Source organism: Eublepharis macularius, chromosome 3, assembly GCF_028583425.1.
Source record: "Eublepharis macularius isolate TG4126 chromosome 3, MPM_Emac_v1.0, whole genome shotgun sequence".
NCBI lineage: Eukaryota > Metazoa > Chordata > Lepidosauria > Squamata > Eublepharidae > Eublepharis > Eublepharis macularius.
In genome coordinates this window covers 153,831,464-153,849,826 of record NC_072792.1, presented here as the reverse complement: position 1 = coordinate 153,849,826, position 18,363 = coordinate 153,831,464, and the positions used below count along the sequence as shown (strand labels likewise).

Sequence of the window (18,363 nt, the reverse complement as noted above, 5' to 3'; positions counted from 1 at the left end):
TTTGATATGACTATTTGGGATGAACTACAGGTAAAAATATTGCTAGATGACCTGGTAAGCAGTGGGTGTGAAGGCTATCAGGTGTGCTGCTGAATAGCTTTGATTAAGGTAAGTGGGTGAAGGGAGGTAAAGGAAGGCATTGATGAGATTAGGCAGGGAGTTTTCTCAGGAAGCCTCATTATCTCTGCTTCTCTCCAGGGCGTGGGAGCCGTCCATCAGTCATCCCCATATGACTCATGGCTTGGTAACTTTCCAGTCTCCAGGCCAGCTGGCATCTGCTCTGCCTGGGGCCAGGCAGTGCCTAGGGCTTATGGCAAGGGGCTTTATGATGTTTCATATTCACAAACTGCCCTTGTCATGTGGGGAGGGGATCTGACTGCTAACACCCCCAGCTTTTAAACGGAGTTTATTTCTGTGAGTGTGTAAGATTTAGATGAATACATGCAGCTGCCTTATCTATGTCATCTCCTCTGACTAGCAGTGGCTCTCCAGGTTCCGAGGCAGAGGCCTTTCACATCACCTGACCTCTTTAAACCCTAGGCCTCCATTTTAGCCTATATGTAATAGTAGCCTGCCTCAGGATACCTAAGGAGTTGTATTGCAAAATAACTTTTACATGTGGCTCTCTCAAATCTAAACTGAACACAATGTCCATTTCATCCCATTTACAAGGATAATGTGAATGCTTTAAAACATTGTATTCACTATTGCCTTTTTTTAATGGAAGATTGTTTGCAGTGCAAAACAATATATCTTGTGATAAGTAGAATTATGGCTGCAGAGATATAGTAAAAGATCTGTGCTGTGCATGTATTAGCAAAGAAGGCTATTTTGTGTGTGCAGAGAGGGTGACTAAGTGGAATTAATCTTATAACGCAGAGTGTCTGTATTTAACCCAGTCACACATGTTGGCTCACCGTGGTAGAGACAAGACCCCGAAAGAAGAACATGGCAATTTAAATTCAGCTTTATAGCCTTTAAAGGTCCTAAATGCCTTTTTGTGTGTGTAGAACAAATTGGTAAGTCACTATGATGGCCTTTTTTTAAAACCGTAAGCTTTTCACTACTGAGTCCTCATTGAAATGATGGTGGGCATTATATTGAAGCTCTTCTGGCTAACAGATGCAGGATCAAACTGTGCCCCTACCCCAGGCCAGGTTCTCTCCTAGACAGCCACACACATCACATAGCTGGCTTCTTTCCATGACCAAAATATAAAGGTGCAATTCCTGTAATAACTGGCACAGAAGTTGACACTTCAATTTCCAGAGATTCCTGTAACCTCTGTTTACTGCTTACTAGTACACTGGGCTTTCAATGTTTTTTCTTCTTGAAAAGACAGTGTTGCTTTCCTATTCAGGGTGTGTGTTTATAGATTCTTGATTTAGTTTTTCTAATCATTGACCATGAGTGGTGTGGTATCTATCATAAGAGGAAGAATAGTTACTGCAATAAGGAAGTACCTTTATGATCTTTCTTGCTGTTGCTTCTGGTATCTATTATACTAAATCACACACTGGTGGGTTTTCCTTCATCATCTTCTGATGATTCATACATCTCTTGAGAAATATCTCTCACTAAAAATCTTCATGTTCTAACAAGGATGTTTCAGAGTTGTCAGAATAAATATGTTTTATGTTGTCTTGTCCAATCATTTGAAGTTCACTGTTATGAAAGATGGCAAGAAATGCTCTTGTTATTTTGCCTCATAGGGACTCATAAAATGGTGCCATAAATTAGGGGGGGTTGTAGGTCCAAATGTTGTAAGCATTGCTATGCATAATGCCAAGTATCTTGATTCCCTCTTTCTTATAGTCTTCTTCTAAACATCAAGAGCCCTGGGGTGAAGGGAAGGGAGGCTTTTTTTAATCAAGGGAGGAATTTTTTTAATCAATCAAAATTTCACTGCAGATCATACTTTAGTTAAGTATCACACACCTTAAAAATTAAACAATAACTTCATATATTTATTCCCCTTTTAAATCTTTTTAAATTTAATTTTTTTCTTTGAACTAAATACAAGGTGGGATTGGAGTGAATAATCCCATCCAAATCCAGCAATTTATTCATTATTCCTAGTTCACATTTAAGGAGAATTCTTTTTCCAGTTAATTTATAATTACTTTCCTGTGTCAAGGTTCCAGAATAACATCTGCAGACTGGAGGTCTACCATGATATGCACAGTTATACCAGGTCATAAAGTTGTCAGGACTGATCACCATGCTGGTAGCATTTCAAAACAGCTGTGGGGGGAAATAATATGCAGTGCAGTCCTAAGCATATATACCCCCAATCAAATCCTGTTGAGGTCAATGGGATTTACTCCCGTCCCTAGTATATTTGCTTAGGATTGCAGTCATAATCTATCAGCAGATATTGTATTTTTATCCTCATTTTCCTTTAAGTAGTTCAGGGTGATATACGTGGTTCTCTCCTCCTCTATTTTTTCCTCTCTCTAAGCCTGTGATATGTAGGTTCAGCTGAGAGATTGTTCCTAGTCCAAGTTTCCCTAATAAGCTCCATAGCTGAACATGGATTTAAGGACAGGTCTCCTCTGGTTCTAGTGAGACACACTAATCATTATACCACATTGTCTCTCTGTAATAATATAATATTATTTATGTATATTTTACTGTCTCTACAATAATATATTTATTATTCTTAAGCATCTACACAATATAGGATGCAACAAACCATTTGGCGTTCCAAAGTATCATCTAACACATGAAAATAATATGTTATTTATAAGGATTAATATTTGTGTTTATGTATTAATTACATTTCTTTCCTGCCCCTTCTCTGATGAGCTCAGTGTGGCATATAAGGCACTTCTCATTTTACTCTCCCTACAACCTATATGACTATTCCTTTCCCCCTTCCAGACTAAATCAGTTGCTATACTTACGGAGAATGTAGTTTTTTTCCAAGGAGTAACTTGGTGGATATCATACTTAATGTTGAAAATTACAATTGTGTGCACAATTATTTTAGGTCAACTTTGACAATAATGAAGAATAAAACAGAACTAAAGAATTTACCTAATCAGATTTAGCAAATGAACATGTGCAAATTCTTAGCTGGAATAAATCAAGTAACTACATGTGTTCTTTGTTTTGACAGAATGAAAATGCCCTTGTGAAAGAAAAGGAGCTCTCGGCTGAGCTCGCAAACATCAAAGATGAAGTTGGTAAGTGGGGATGCTTAATAAGCAGTGTTGTTTTAAAAAATGTCTTTTTGACTTGCAGATCTTTGTTGAAAAGATTATTTCTTGTACTGTGCCGCTTTTGCAAGCTGAACAATTCTAATGAGGCATCCGCTTAAACACCATGACAGATCTTTATGGCCTGATGGGGAGCAATAATTTTGTCTCTTTTGTTGTTATTACTGTACACACTGGTTGTAATTATGCATTATCTTTACTATTCACAGATGGTGACAGGTAAATCTGTATTGTCTGCTTTCAGATAGCATCTATACTGCCACAGTGGCTGAGTAGGGAACTCAGGTCATACTAAGATTGATAGGATGTCATGTTCACAGATGTGGTTATTTGCTGGCAAGATGTTCAAAGTTAAGCTACCTGTTCTTTATCTAAATTATCCGTACGGAGTATGGTGGTAAGAATGCAGTGTTCCATTCTGTGATGCTTTTGGATATGTACTCTTTTGCAAGTAACTTTTTCAGCTACATACATCAGTGTTCATGATTAGTAGTTAGCCTTTCTCCATTCATGCTTTGTTTCTTTTATCTGCATCCCCAATAATTATACATTTTCTTAATTTATTCTTCATTTTCTTCATTTATACCTTGCCTTTCTCCCTAGTGGGGATGCAAAGCAACCTATATAATTCTCCACTTCTCCATTTTATCCTAACAACAACCCTGTGAGGTTAGTTGGGCTGAGAGTGTGCCACCCAGCAAGCTTCCATGGCAGAGTAGATATTCAAACCTGAGTCTCCCAGAGTCCCAGACTCTAGTCCAACACTCTAATCCCTATCACTGGACAATCCAAGTCTGTAAAATTGCTATCTTCAAGCAAGTATGATACGTTAGCACCACTGGACACATGCAATATCGCATAGTATGTTCTTTTTCCCCATCCCCATCCCTGTTTGAAAGAGGATTTATTTCAGAGTACTCTGCGTGCCAATTCGAACTCCCCTTCAGTCAATAACCTCACACAGAATTAAGACACCAAAACAGTGATCTATAAAAGAAAAATGGGTTTTATTGTTTGCAAATAGAATCCAGATGCATATTGCCTCTGTCTGGATCATATGCATAAAGACCAATTACTTCAGAGAATCTTATATACATTAACACTAATTGTTTACAGAATCATTGCTAATTGTTTACAGAATAAAAGATCAAAAACGTTAATACAAACACCTCTTCAGAATGACGCACAATGACACATTTCCCAGAAAGCATGGCACCCGACAAACTTGAGTGACAAATGAAGTATACAAACATCTGAAAAGCTGGAGCCATATTTTTGTTATACTTCTGGGAAGAAGCTCATTCAAAATTAAATCTTAATCATAACAATAGAATGTTTATACTTTGCTCAGTGACCCTTCTTGCCTACCTGAGACCTAGCTGACCTGCAGGATATCTCAGTAGGAAGAATTATGACACTTGAGCAAGGCTTGTGTGCTTTTAGCTTGGATGTATGCTCACAACAAGATTTTTGGGGAAAGGTCTAAAAAAAACTTTAACACTCTTGAAAATAACTTTAGGTGCCAAGTACAAACATTTTTATTTGCCCAGGCATTTGGTTAATGGAGATGTGCAGTATAAATGTATACCCTTCATGCTCTCCAAGTTGTTTTTCTTGTTTTACTGTTGCTTTTAAAATCTCAGAGAGAAAGGTGGACCATTATTAAAGTAATTAAAGCAAATCAATAAATTTTTAATTATTTTTCATTGCTGTTTTTTTTTGGACAATTTATTCCCCTCCCTTTATAAATAACCTTCTCAAGGCAGCTTACAAATTAAAACATGATAAAATCATTTAAAATAATTATCAAAGTTTTGAAAACATGGCTATTTAAAACATGTGTTGTTACCATTCTTTGTATCATTTGATGTTTCAGCTATCAAGGCAACTACTAAATATTTTTAAATTAAGAAATAAATAGAAGAGCTGCTGTAGCATAGCGGTTAAGTAGCTGAGCTGTGAATCAGCACTCAGATAGGTCTGTTAGCAGTCAGACTTGCCCCAACAATATTAGAAGGCTTATTAATATGGCTATGCTATAAGACCCTGCTCTGAATGTGCTTCAAGCGTTAAAACTACTGCCCAAGCAGGCAGAAACATGGAAGCCAGTTCCCAACCAGGAGATAAAATGTGCAAGCATAGGGAATAACAGGTGAGGCCAGTTCACCCCTTCCCACGCCCCAGAGATGATCTTAGGATCCTCCTGATACAATAGGGCCTTCCCGGAGTTCCTGAATTAATCAACACAACATACCCTATCGAACTTCCCTTAACCACTTTCCCATTTTTAGGCGGTTCAGGAAACTGATCCCCCCCCCCTAGACTTTGCACATCATCAGTCATAACTGATAACTTTAGTTCTGCCCAGGAAGACCTAATCAAACCTTCTGAGTTCACTGTCATACCCAGAGATGGTTTTCTGGATCATTGTCCCACTGCAGAGACAGTTTGCCAGCTCTTTGTCTTGCTGTAGAGACAACTTCTCAATCCTTTGTCCTATCCTGGGAATAACCGTTAAGCCATTGTTTGGGGGCAGAAGATACAATCTTGGATATGTTCCACAGTATAATTGAATTATCCCTCTGTCATAATGGTGTGCATGCTCTTGGATCAAGCATCCACTCTTGAACCTCCGTTCGAGTCTTTCTGCCTTGATGCACAGGTCATTCAACGCTCTCTCTCTTGGACGCCCTCTTTTGGATGGTAAATATCATTCAATCCCTTAAACTCTATCCCACTTTCATCACTACTTTCCCATTAGCTCTGAGCGTGCGCTGTATGTGTTTTGTGTGCTGTTGATCTTTGTTATTTTCAATAAAAATCCCTTTTTTGGTTGAAACCTCTGTCTGGTCATTAAAAGATTTCTGCCTGGGACAGTCCTCATATACATTGGTGGAGATCCCTAAGTTAAGTTGGTGGAGTCCCTTGCTGCCCTCCTTGCCTGCTAATTCCCCCAACTCGCAAGGAGACCTTCCCTTTGAATAACAGTTTGACTCCCTCCACTGTCATGAACTCTGCAGGTGACCTTGGGCAAGCCACTCCTCTCAGCCCCAGCTCCCCAGCTATACTGTGGGGATAATAATAACACTGACTTTGTTCACCACTCTGAGAGTGGCACTAATCTGTCCAGAAGGGTGGTATGTAAGCACACTGTTGTTGTTGTTGTTATTGAAATAGAGTGGCCCACAGAGTTCTGGGTTCAGGTCCTGATCCAAAGAGTTTTGCTTTTTACTCTAAAGTCTGTATTGTCTCATTTGTTTGTGCCATTGGGATTGTCAGATGCAGTGCCAAGGAGAGTGGCTTGGGGGAGGCAAGAGCTTCTCCAGCTGACCAGGTCTGTTTGGTCCCCCAACTCTGATGGTAATGGAGCTTGGCTGTGACTGCAGTGGCAGCTGCTGAATGAGCAAAGGGTTACCATTTTTTTCCATTTTGGTTCCCTTACAATGTGCTTCTGAAGCAGAGCCTGCTGTCTCAGAACTTTCTCTACCCTTTCCTTATTTTTCTTTTCCTTCTAGTGGTGCCACTGTGGATTGTTAGAATAATCCGATCACTGAATTGTACAGGCGCTTCTAATACATTTGTGCCTGCTTTCTTTCTGGCTTCTCAATTATATGAGTTAATCTTCCTAGAAACAGCGGGTCATTATTGCTGTAAGTGTCAATTAAAGCAAAGAAAATCCTGCTCCCAGTGCGGCTTACTGTCCAGAAATTCTTGCAGCCTTATTGATTATTTATAAAAGGGACAAACTCACTGGAAACTCATGTGCAAATCTCCATGCAATGAATGGAAGCTCTATCCGTGTGCATGAGAGGTGTTCGCATGACATTCTCATCCCCTTAATGGGGTACGTGCACTCATGATTAGCCTTTCACCCCTAGCATATTTCATCCCTTGGAGCAACTGTTGACATTTAATTGAATCACATGTTGCTGTAAGGGCCAGCATGATTAGGAAGGTCTACTGTCATTGACCTAAGGTCTTGACTGGCAACTAGATTAGCAAATAACAAGCTGGTCTAGTCCTCAACACCAGGTAAGGGAGCCACGCACCATGTTTTGCATCACCTCCAATGTTGTAACAGAAACCTGAGCAAGGCCTTTTTGGCTGATCATAAAGGACAGGAATGTCTATACAGAATAGACCATTGGTTCCCAACGTGGCAGCCAGGGACTCCTGAGGAGCTACGAATCCATATGCACACCAAGCATTGTCGTCTTGGTCTTTTGTCATTATATAATTACTCAGTCAGTGGATACTGATAGTCAACTACTATCACATGCGGGGGCCCATGAAGTTTTTTGATGTTAAAAAGGGGTCCTCATACTCAAAAAAGCTGGGAACCATTGGGTTAGACATTCACCAAGAGATGCTCTTTATTGAAGTTAGCCCATTTCAATATATGGAGAAGGGGATCTAGATAGAAATGTATAATTGGTTACTGAACATGTGTACTCAATTTCATTCCAATATCTCAATATTTAGCAGCATTATTACATTAAAAACACAAATTTACACACACACAAAATGGCATACAAAACATGAGTTAAACCTAAAGCGTCCCTTCAACTCATGGCAATGTAAGACACTTCTGTTGTGTCACTGTCTACTTTGATGCTCCTCTGGAGGATAAGGACTTTGAATTCTGCAATGTTTGTGCCAATGGGGCTTGACCTTTGCACCATACAATCTAAGAGGGATTCAAGTGACGTTACATTGGTGACCTTTAGCTTTTACTCCCTGTTATAATCAGAAACTCATTTTGATTGGTCTCCATCTGTAGGTCAGACACAAAGGGAAATTGTGTCGGCTTGTGCTATGAAAATGTTTTGATGGAAAGTGCTGTGATTTATCCTGGAGATGCCTGTCAGTCCAGTAAATGTCATTTTAGATGAAAGTCATACTTAGCCTGTAAGCCACAAGTGAGATAACCAATGGAAATTAAAAAAAATATATATCTTGGCATCGTGCTGATAGGATGTTGACTGTATTTTCTTATTCTGATAGCTGCGTGAGTCACTGGTGGAGTTTCCTGTTGCTGTTGAAATGTTTATATGCACTTTAGGAGACATGGGCTTGTTCTTGTCTAAGGTATAACCTCATTTTTTATTCGTACAGCTTCATTAAGCTCTTGCGTGGTATTGCTTTGGAACTCACTGGCCTTTGCAACTAGCAGATATGTAGATTGTAAAGGGAACTGCTTTACTGGTTGTTGGCATTATCTTTTTATCAGGGCTTTTTTTCAGCGGGAATGGAGTGGAATGGAGTTCCAGCACCTCTTGTGTCTGGTGGCCCCGCCCCCCTGATCTTCAGACAGATATCAGTTCCCCTGGAGGAAATGGCCATTTTATAAGGGGACCTGTGTGTTTCTCCCTCATTTCTCTCTTGAGAGTTCCACCACCTCTTTTCCCAGAAAAAAGTCCTGCTTTTTATTATATAGAACTGGGAAAGGCATTTTGTAGACAAATAAAGGCTTCATGAAAAGTGTGTCATGATCAGATGTTTGTTTGCAGATTCAAGTCCATGTGTATAGAAATCTGCATATTATTTTCCTGACTTTGGCAGATGCCGGCTATATTATGATTTGTCAGCGGCCTTGAGCCATAAGGAAAGGTGGAATGTAAATATTTTAATAAAAGAAATAAACCCGCAAATGCCAGACATACTACCTTTTCTGTGAAACATGGGGACATGAATCAGCATTTGAAAGGTTTAGCTGAAAGATTAGACAGGCAGGAAGGTAATAATAACATTAGTAACATTCAATATACCGCCCCTCAGGATAACTTAATGCCACAGTCAGAGCGGTTTACAAAATGTGTTATTATTATCCTCACAACAATCAGCTTGTGAGGTGGGTTGGGCTGTGAGAGCTCTGAGAGAGCTGTGACTGACCCAAGGTCACCCATCTGGCTTCAAGTGGAGGAGTGAGGAATCAAATCTTGCTCTCCAGATTAGAGTCCTACCACTCTTAACAACTACACCAAACTGGTAGGTGGTTAGGTAGGGCTGAAAATTTATTTTCCAGTTCAACCAAGGATTCTGAGAGTTCTCACAAAATACCTCAGATTCACACCACTGTCTTATGCTGCTCATCCCTACCAAGCACATAACAACAGACCATGCATATTAGAAAGTTGCTTGTTCATCAGGAGGAGTCTACATAAGTTCATTGTGCTACTCATGCTAACATGAGGGTGTGTGTGTGTAAACCTTATTTTGTGGACAAATCTCCTGCAGGGCAATTGTATCCATTAAGCACTATAGGCACAGTACCTAGGACCCACAAGTACAGGTGTGCAATTCGGTATTTGTATACTGAATATATACCCGGAAAATGCCTTCTCGGCATTATCCAGGTATATATGAAATAACTTTAGAGAATTGCACATATATTCAGGAATACAAAATACCTTAATGCAGGATAAACCTGCATTTGGGTTTATCCAGGAAATGCAGTTTTAAAGCTGTGTGGCTGCCTCTGCAACCTCTTTTTTCTTCTTTCCAGGGGGAGTGAGTGAGTTCCCCCCTCCCTTTTTCAGGTTTCCCAGGATTCTCCAGTTTGGCATTGGTGCTGGTGAGATCCTTTGGTCTGATGTTGATTCCCTTGCTTCTGTTTTGTTCTGGTGGGATTCCCTTGTTTCAGTCTGGATGTGTACTATAGACACTAAGATTTAATCTAAATGGGAGAACTGAATGTCATAACTATTTATTTTTCTCCAGTGACTAGACCCATTGGTTCTGCTCCACTTTATCTTTGATTTGATGTTGGTTCCCTTGCTTCAGTTTAGTTCTTTTGGATTTTGTTGGCTCAGCCTGCATTGAGAGTGGGACTTGCATTGGGACTGGCTTTAGGCCATAGGTTGCCCTTCTGTGTGTTTGTTAGATGCTGTTTTCTTTGCCGTGGAAAGCCTTGGAATCCCCCCTGTCCCTGCCACGGGTAATAATGTAGAATAGCTGGGGGCATCTTGTTCAGGGGCCCATAAATTTGGACCCATGAGTCCAATCTTCCTGAAACTGGGGGGGGGGGGGGGGGTAATGGACAGGAAGGACTAGAGTCACTACAATTTTGGTGGAATTTTCTTGAAAGAGGGCCCCTTAGCCCTCCAGATTGGAATTCCTCCTATGGGGGAAACTTATTCCCAAATAAAATCACATCTGAATAGAGAATCTAACCTGAATATCAGGAATACCTATGGTATTCCTGATATCCAGATCTAAATAAAACCAAAGTTTTTCAAAAGTCTACAAAAATGTTTGAAACCTGAAAAAAATGTCTGCAAAGTACAAAAACTACAAAACCAAAATTAATAAAAGCTTAATTAAATGCTTACAAAACGTAACATTCTGTCAACTGCAACTCAACCCAACTCTTACATAGTTATATATAAATATAATCAAGTTTAAATCACAAGAACAAAATGAATAATTTTGATAAGTTTAATATGAAATGTGTTGGGCCCTGCAAAAATAAGAGTGCCTATATTCAGGAAGGTCTATGATGAAGGTCATAGAATAGTCCTTCTGTTCTGTATTAGCTGATTGTCTGCAATCCAGAAGTGAACATGTGTAAGATCTGCTTACACATGAGAATCCATCAGGCAGTTCAACAGCTGCCCTTCAATTACTGTTTGGGCACAGAAACTGCTATTACAAGAAACAGATTAAATTTGAATTCTGTGCGTGCATTTAATTTGTACATTCATCGTTTATGTGTATATGTGATTGCAAATATTTAGAAAACCTCATTCTGACCCCAGTGCCATGTTCTGGTGACTCTTCTTTATGGGTTTTGGTTTTCATAGTTGCTCTACATTATTACATTCTGCTCCAGTCTCATTAGAGAGATGGTTGAAAAGCAGGTTTCATTGTGGTATCAATTTAAAGCTTGGGTGGTTTTCAGTTATAATGAATCCCCAGTTCAGAGTATGAGCTCGTTTTGATTTAGATTGCAGCAGTTTTACTCCACAGTGGAAGCTGACATGGAGCGTTATATGAAACCCTTGTGCCCTTTATTGAAACCCACAACAACAAAAGGAATTTGGTGGGAAAAGGCCAAGTGGAACATATTACATTCTCTTTAAGGTTCAGATTTGTAATGAAGCCCTATTCCTGTGTTGCAAGGGTATCTTCCCTTCTTTTTTACACTCCTAGTATCTGGTTAATGGAGCTTTGACTCTTGAAAGCTCATACCTTGGAAATCAAGTGTCAGGTAGGTAGCTGTGTCGCTCTGCAGTAGAACAGCAAGATTTGAGTACAGTAGCACCTAAGAGACCAAGATTTTCAGAGTATACGCTTTTGAGAGTCAAAGCTCCCTTCTTCAGATGGTGAACTTAGTCCTCTGGCCAGAGCCATAAGCACTAAAGTGCCCTCTGCTTGGGTCTTGACAGCTCATTTCCCAAACCCTCCCTTCTGCTAGCTACAACTCATACACAAAGTATAGTCCCAATGATTGAATTATTGGGGTGAATTCTAGGGTGGAAGGCATTTATCCACAACCTGAAGGAAGTCCAGATATTTTTCTGGGTTTGCTATAATAAAAAGAGGGAGTCATCTTACATTCTCATACAAGTTATAGGTATGTATGGTAATTTTAAAACTTTTTGTTTAGACCCATTTTTAGTTAGGAATCAAACTATATTCAAGGTTGTTTTCTTTTTGGGAACATACAGCAATTCACTGTATATCACTGTTGTCCTTTCTGCCCTATATCTCAGAGTCTCTTTACATGAGACGAATTACAAAAGGAAGCTCAAATGAAGTAAGATGCAGTGTTAGCCGGGAAGCCGAGTTGTAAAAGACAGATTAGAAGGCTCTGTCAGTTCCACCTCTCTAGATCCAGCAAAGATCACTCCTCTTCACCTCCCTGAAAGCTCTGTCAATTTCACCTCCCCTTTGGGGAAGCAAAGAGGAAATAAACAAACCCTCTGAGGAGTGATCTTTGCTGGTTCTAGAGAGGTGAAACTGACAGAGCCTTCTATCTTTACAACTCGGCTTCCTGGCTAACACTGCATCTCCCTTCACTTGAGCATCCTCGTGTAATTTGTCTCGTGTAGAGAGACTCTCCGCTGATGCAGTTCTCTGTAGAGTGAGCCCAGTCTTGGTGGTTATTTCCTTTTCCAGGCTAATCTCCAGGCCATAGAGATCAGTTCCCCTAAAGCAAATGGGTGCTTTGCAGAGTGGACTCTGGCATTATAGCCTGCTGAGGTGCAATCCTCACCAGGCTCCCTCAAATGTCCAGGAATTTCCCAACCTGCACCTGGCAACTCTAATTATTGCTGGTCTTCATATATTTATTTATTTATGCTGCCTCTCCAGAAAACTGGGTGAAGCGGTTTGAGTTTTAGAGTTTGGTTTGGGGGCAGATGGGGTGTAAAGAGGAACTGAAAATAATGCTTATGAGAACATAGACTCCCCTCTTATTCTGGTGTCGTTCATCAGGAATAGGAAGGTTAAGGACAAGGGGGGGAGTTGTAATGATTTTAAGTAAATGTGTGCATGTGTCTTTAAATGCTTGGTTTGAGCTAGGTGAAGAGTGGGGGTGAGATAGGAATTAGTGAGTGATATGATTGGTTGATGACTGAGAGCGTGGGCGGAGTGAATGCAGTTTAGACTGGGAGTGGAGAGCAAAGTCTCAGTCAGTCAGAGGAAAGCAGGCTAGCTGTGTGCTGCCTATGTTGAAGTATTTATGAGAGAAATATAACCTGTGTGGAACCTGAACTGAGCATGTTTGTGAAGGACACTCAGTCAGGGAAAGAGAGGCCAGCTGTGCGCTGCCTGAGCAGGTTTAATATTTCTGTGAATGAGAGTCAGAGAAAGAGAGGCTAGCTGGGTGCTGCCTGAGGAGTTTAAGCATTTCTGAGAGAGAAATATTGAATCAGAGAAAGAGGCTAACTGTGTGTGAAGCCTTAGATGATATCTGTGTGAATGAGTTTAAATGAAGTAACTTTAAGAACCGAGAACTACTTTTATGAAACCAATACACTTCTTGACAAAATAAAAGTTTATTTTGTTTTGTTAAAAAAAAAAGGAATAGGAAGGTTTTGGTCTTGGTCCAACCTGTAGTCTTGAACTGAAGAATGCATAAGATTCCTAAGCACTTACCTGACAGTTGTACAAATGCTTTCATAACCTGACTTAGATTGACTCCTGGTAGCTCTTCAGCTTTTCCATGTGGCTTCCTTATTTGTTTGCATATTTTCTTTGTAGAAAGAGTGGTGTCCCACCACTTTCAGGACAGCCTCCAAATGTATTGTCAAAACCAAGACCATGCATGTTTCTTCAAAGTGTTTTTAAAAAATTTATTGGGGGAAAAAAAGAAAATTAAAACAAGCCTCATACAGAATAGAAATAAGAATATGACAATAGTGAGCTATACACATAGGCATCCATATACGTTTTCCAGATATCTTTGGTTGAATAGCAGGATTTGAGACCAGTAGCACCTTAGAGACTAACAAGATTTTCAGGGTATAAGCTTGAGAGCCAGTTTGGTGTAGTGGTTAAGAGCACAGGACTCTAATCTGGAGAACCGGGTTTGATTCCCCACTCCTCCACTTGAAGCCAGCTGGGTGACCTTGGGCTAGTCACAGCTCTCTGGAGTTCTCTCAGCCCCATCCACCTCACAGGGCGTTTTGTTCTGGGGATAATAGTAACATACTTTGTAAACTGACCTGAGTGGGTGTTAAGTCATCATGAAGGGTGGTATATAAATCGAATGTTGTTGTTGTTGTTGTTGTTGTTTTGAGAGTCAAAGCTCCCTTCTTCAGATACCTCTCGAAAGCTTATACCCTGAAAAACTTGTTCATCTCTAAGGTGCCATTGGTCTCAAATCCTGCTGTTCTTAAACATTTGAATAGTGATAAAGTTGTAAAGTCCTCAATCCATTGAGTTATGGGAGGTGGGCATTTGTCATCCCAGTGCTGTAATGTAAGTCTTTTAGTTATGGTAAGGGCATGGAGGGTCCATTTTTATTGACCATCAGTTAGATTCCAAGGCAGGCAGATAGTTAAAATGTACATAAACATCCTCAAAAAATCTATGGTATTCTAATTCAAAATTAATATGAGTAATAACTTCCTCCCCAAAAGATTGAATAACTGGACATGCCCAAATCATATGCTTAAGAGAAACATCCTATAAAATACAATGCAAGCAATTAGACACTGTACATGATTCTTCAGAGTTATTCCGTAATATTACTATATAAAAGGTGAGCCATGTTCCTGACGACTCACCTCTTATCCTGGCACAGGTGTAGTCCTGGCAAGCCTCCGTGGCCTCAGAAGGGCCCGCAGCTGGTTGGTTCCACCCTCCCCAGCCCCAATAGGGCTGGGGCCGGTGGGGGGCATGCCTGACTGGCCTGCGCTCCCCCCAAACCTGGATTGAGGTCAGGAAGGATGCGTTGCTGGCCTGCATTCCCCCAAAGCCTGGATTGGGGGGCAGGAAGGGTGGAGGGGTTGTGGCCAAATTGTTTGAGGGCCAAATGTTTGAGGCCAAATTGAGCCAGTGCGGGATGCAGGAACGCTGCTGGGGCAGTGTGATATGCCCTGGAGTGCTCCTGTGCTCTGCACCAGCCTGATTTCTGCCCACTTGAGGCCGAATCATGGAAGTGCGGGACACAGGAATGTGTCCAGGGCAGCGCAACAGGCCCTGGAGTGCTCCTGTGCTCCGTACCAGCCCAATTTCCTCACTTTTGAAGCTGAATTGGGATGGTGCAATGCGCAGAAATGCTGCCAGGGCGGCATGACAGGCCCTGGAGCGCTCCTGCACTCTGCACTGGCCCAATTTCTGCCCATTTGAGGCTGAAATTGGCCCCCTGCGGAGTGCAGAGTTGGGAATGTGGCCAACCACATTATGACCACCAATGGAAGGGGCTAACTTGAGGGGAATTCATGGATTTTATTAAAAGGTCTCTTGCCTTTCCCCCAATAACTAAATCATTGTTCTGAGAGACAGCAAGTAATTCAAAGTCACTCAGCAAGTTACTTATGAAAGAGTGAGGATTTCAACGTAGATCTCTCTAGTCTAACCAATATTCCTCACTGGCTTCTGTGATTTTGCCAGGCATAGTCTCAATAATTTACTTTATATCACTTTCAAGTTGATATCCTTGGGATACTAGATTTTCATGCAATGCAAAATTCACCCTTCAATGCTCTGTCCTTGGAATTATGGTAACACTCCACCCTAGTCTGCTGCTGTAGCTGTTGTAGCACAGTGGTTAAGTGGTTTGACTGAATCAGCACTCCACTGGTTTGAATCCCACTACTGCCATGAGCTCAGTAGGTGGCCTTGGGCAGAGCCGGGGCGCCCATTGATGCCAGGTAGGTGGTGGCCTCAGGGCACGGGGTGTCGGAGGGGGCGCTGGAGGAGGCATGGGGGGCGGGAGCGCACGCCACCGACCTGCAGCTTCCTAGCCCTCCTGCCCCGAGCTGCCACCGCCGCCTGCACATGCCCCCGGCCGGGCTCAGCATCCGCAGGCAGGCATCTGCGGTGGCGCAGGGAAACTGAGCAGGAGAGCTCAGAGGCCACCTGCGCGCCTTCCCAGCCGCCCGCCACAGCAATTGGGCTGGCAGGGCGCGCACAGTCACGAGCAATGTCATCATGCAGGCCGGTGCATGTGCGCGGGCGCCTGGTCGCTGGCCGGCCGCAGGCGCCAAAAACCCTGGTGCCACTGCTGGCCTTGGGTAAGCCACTCCTTTCAGCCCCAGCTCCCCAGCTGTATTGTGGGGATAATAATAACACTAACTTGTCCACTGCTCTGGGTGAGGCACTAATTTGTCTAGAAGAGCGGCATATAAGTGCAGTTATTATTATTTAGTCTCCATAGTGGATCAATGGAAGAAGTCCTTCTGTAGCAATTCTCCTGTGTCAAGACAGTATCTGCTATCTGGTGCATCAAATACTGCTGTCCTTCTTCTCCCTTTACAAGGTCATGAGGGAACATTCCTGGTACAACTGAAAGACATCTGTTTCCTCTCCACTATATTTTTCCTAACTTTAAATTTCCTGTTGACTTTAATAATTCTCAACCTGAGAATTATTATTCATTCTTTAAAAGTAGGAAGCTGTGATTCCCATCTGGCTTTTACCTTCATTCCACTTTTATTCCAGATACACAAGTGGAAATGAATTATCGTTGGAAGTGCAATATCTGATACCTGCAGATTCTGGGTTTGGGACATTAGAGACTGCAAACACCGCTGACCTCTTAATTTTGTCACATTGCTACATCAGCCAATCCTAGCAAATCTGAACATGGGCAGTTGTAGGAGGTGAAAGTCTGGCTGCAAATTTATAATGTTAAAAACACTTGATTAGTGGGTGGCAGCAGAATTATGTCAGGGGTTGAATAGTGGGTGTTTAAGGGACAGTCTTACAGTGAATTTGGCAGGGTTAAAGGAGAATATAGGTTGTTTTTCATGGGTCATGGAATCGAATAGAACATACTATGGCATGGCAAAAGATCTTATACTGCCCAGCTCAAAATACCTGGTGTATTAAACAAATACCAAAATGCAGAAAAAAACTACCAAATGGACAGGTAAGATACCTGATAGCTGTCAACCCAAGAAGAACCATGGACACCTCTTGGACATGTCCCTCTGTGGTTTTGAATGTAGCAATTTCATTGTCATCATCATTGTCATCATCATCACCATCATCATTTTTATTATTTACTGTTGCTAATAATGTAGATCCAACAATCTGTGGACTTCACAGAGCACAACTTTCCTGTTTCCTTCTGTTGCTGCAGCCCCCTCAGCTCCCACCTAACAATGGGGTCTCCTAGATCAAGTCTGAATTTCTAACCACTACACCATACTGTATTTCATGCTCTCCAGTAAATACCAGAGGGCACAAGCGACAGCGCCTGCATTTGTAATGATCTGATGGAAAGGGAGATTCCAGTCTGGCCAGAAAAAAATGTGGCCACTGTTGCTTGTGCCCACTGGCACTTACTGGACAGCATTTTACTATTTCGAATACTGACTTTGTAATTCACCTTAAACAACTTATGACTTGCCAGTCTGTAGGAGTCGTGTATCTCATTATATGTAAGTTCAATATATAGGAAGCACCACCAGACAGCTTAGACCTCGATTATTGGAGCATATTTCTCAAATCTGCACTAATACCATGGAAGCCCCCTTAGTAGAGCATTTTTCTAGGCCCAAGCATAGGGTGGATGAGTTTTATTTAGAGACGGGCACGAACAGAAAAAAAATGAACATGATGTTAGTTGTTTGTTGCCATCCATGAACAGGGACTCATGAACAACCAAAAACATGCCCCTGTTCACGAACATGTTCGTGGTTGGCTGTTCATAGGGACCAGCAGGCTCTCCTCCAGCCATCATGCAAGTCAAGATCCCTACTGCACCACTCCCAGAAACCTGACCTGAGCAGGCACCAGGAAAGGTACCAATAATAAATAATAGCTTGGCCCCAGAGCCTGGCAGCAGCCCTGGAACTTGAAGGGGTAGATCCCTATCCCACCACACACAAAGAAAATTCAAGCTCCAATGCATTCTCTCTATCAAAATGCCAACAGCAACTGTCTCTCTCCCTCTCCACTGTCTGCAAAGTCAGAGCTGGGAGCCCCTCTCCCTCCCTGCTCTTTCCTCCCTTCTTGTAACAATTTTGGAGCTCCACACTTGAAAGGAAGACCTACCTATCAAGCTAAATTAGGCTTAGATTGGGGTTTCCAAGGCAACAGCAGGAGTTCAGACAGAGTTCAGACAATCCCTGCCTAAGTTGCCAAGGGAATTGATTGCAGGTGCCAGACTGTCTGGCTTGATGAACACCAACGAACAGCAACAAATGAGGCTTGCAACAACCACCTGTTCATTTAGAATGGGGCCTCAGGAACAGCTTGTTCGCGAACAGCAGATTGGACTGTTCGTGGCTTTTTTTTGTTCGTATTGCTGTTCGTGCCCATCTCTAGTTTCATTATACTGTACCGTATTCTAGACAAAAGCTCCCACCACGTAATATGCACAGAATTGTATTGAGAAAAGAAGCATTTTGGAGTCATACTCTCAACTCCTTCAAACCCAATGGCTTAAATAATGAACCAGATTTGACCTGTTTTTTATGAATTGTAAATGATTAACTGTATTTCTGTAAAATGTATGTATTTT

General features: G+C 41.6%; 1 protein-coding gene across 2 annotated transcripts in view; it reads left to right on the top strand.

Annotated features, from left to right (window-relative positions):
• The window catches only part of MTUS2 (microtubule associated scaffold protein 2), a 277,327-nt gene that overhangs the window by 237,062 nt on the left and 21,902 nt on the right, over nucleotides 1-18,363 (top strand). For both annotated transcript variants that reach the window (XM_054974319.1, XM_054974318.1), the window contains one exon: nucleotides 3,122-3,188. In XM_054974319.1, coding sequence (XP_054830294.1) covers nucleotides 3,122-3,188 — 67 coding nt within the window. The remainder of the gene's footprint in view (nucleotides 1-3,121; nucleotides 3,189-18,363) is intronic.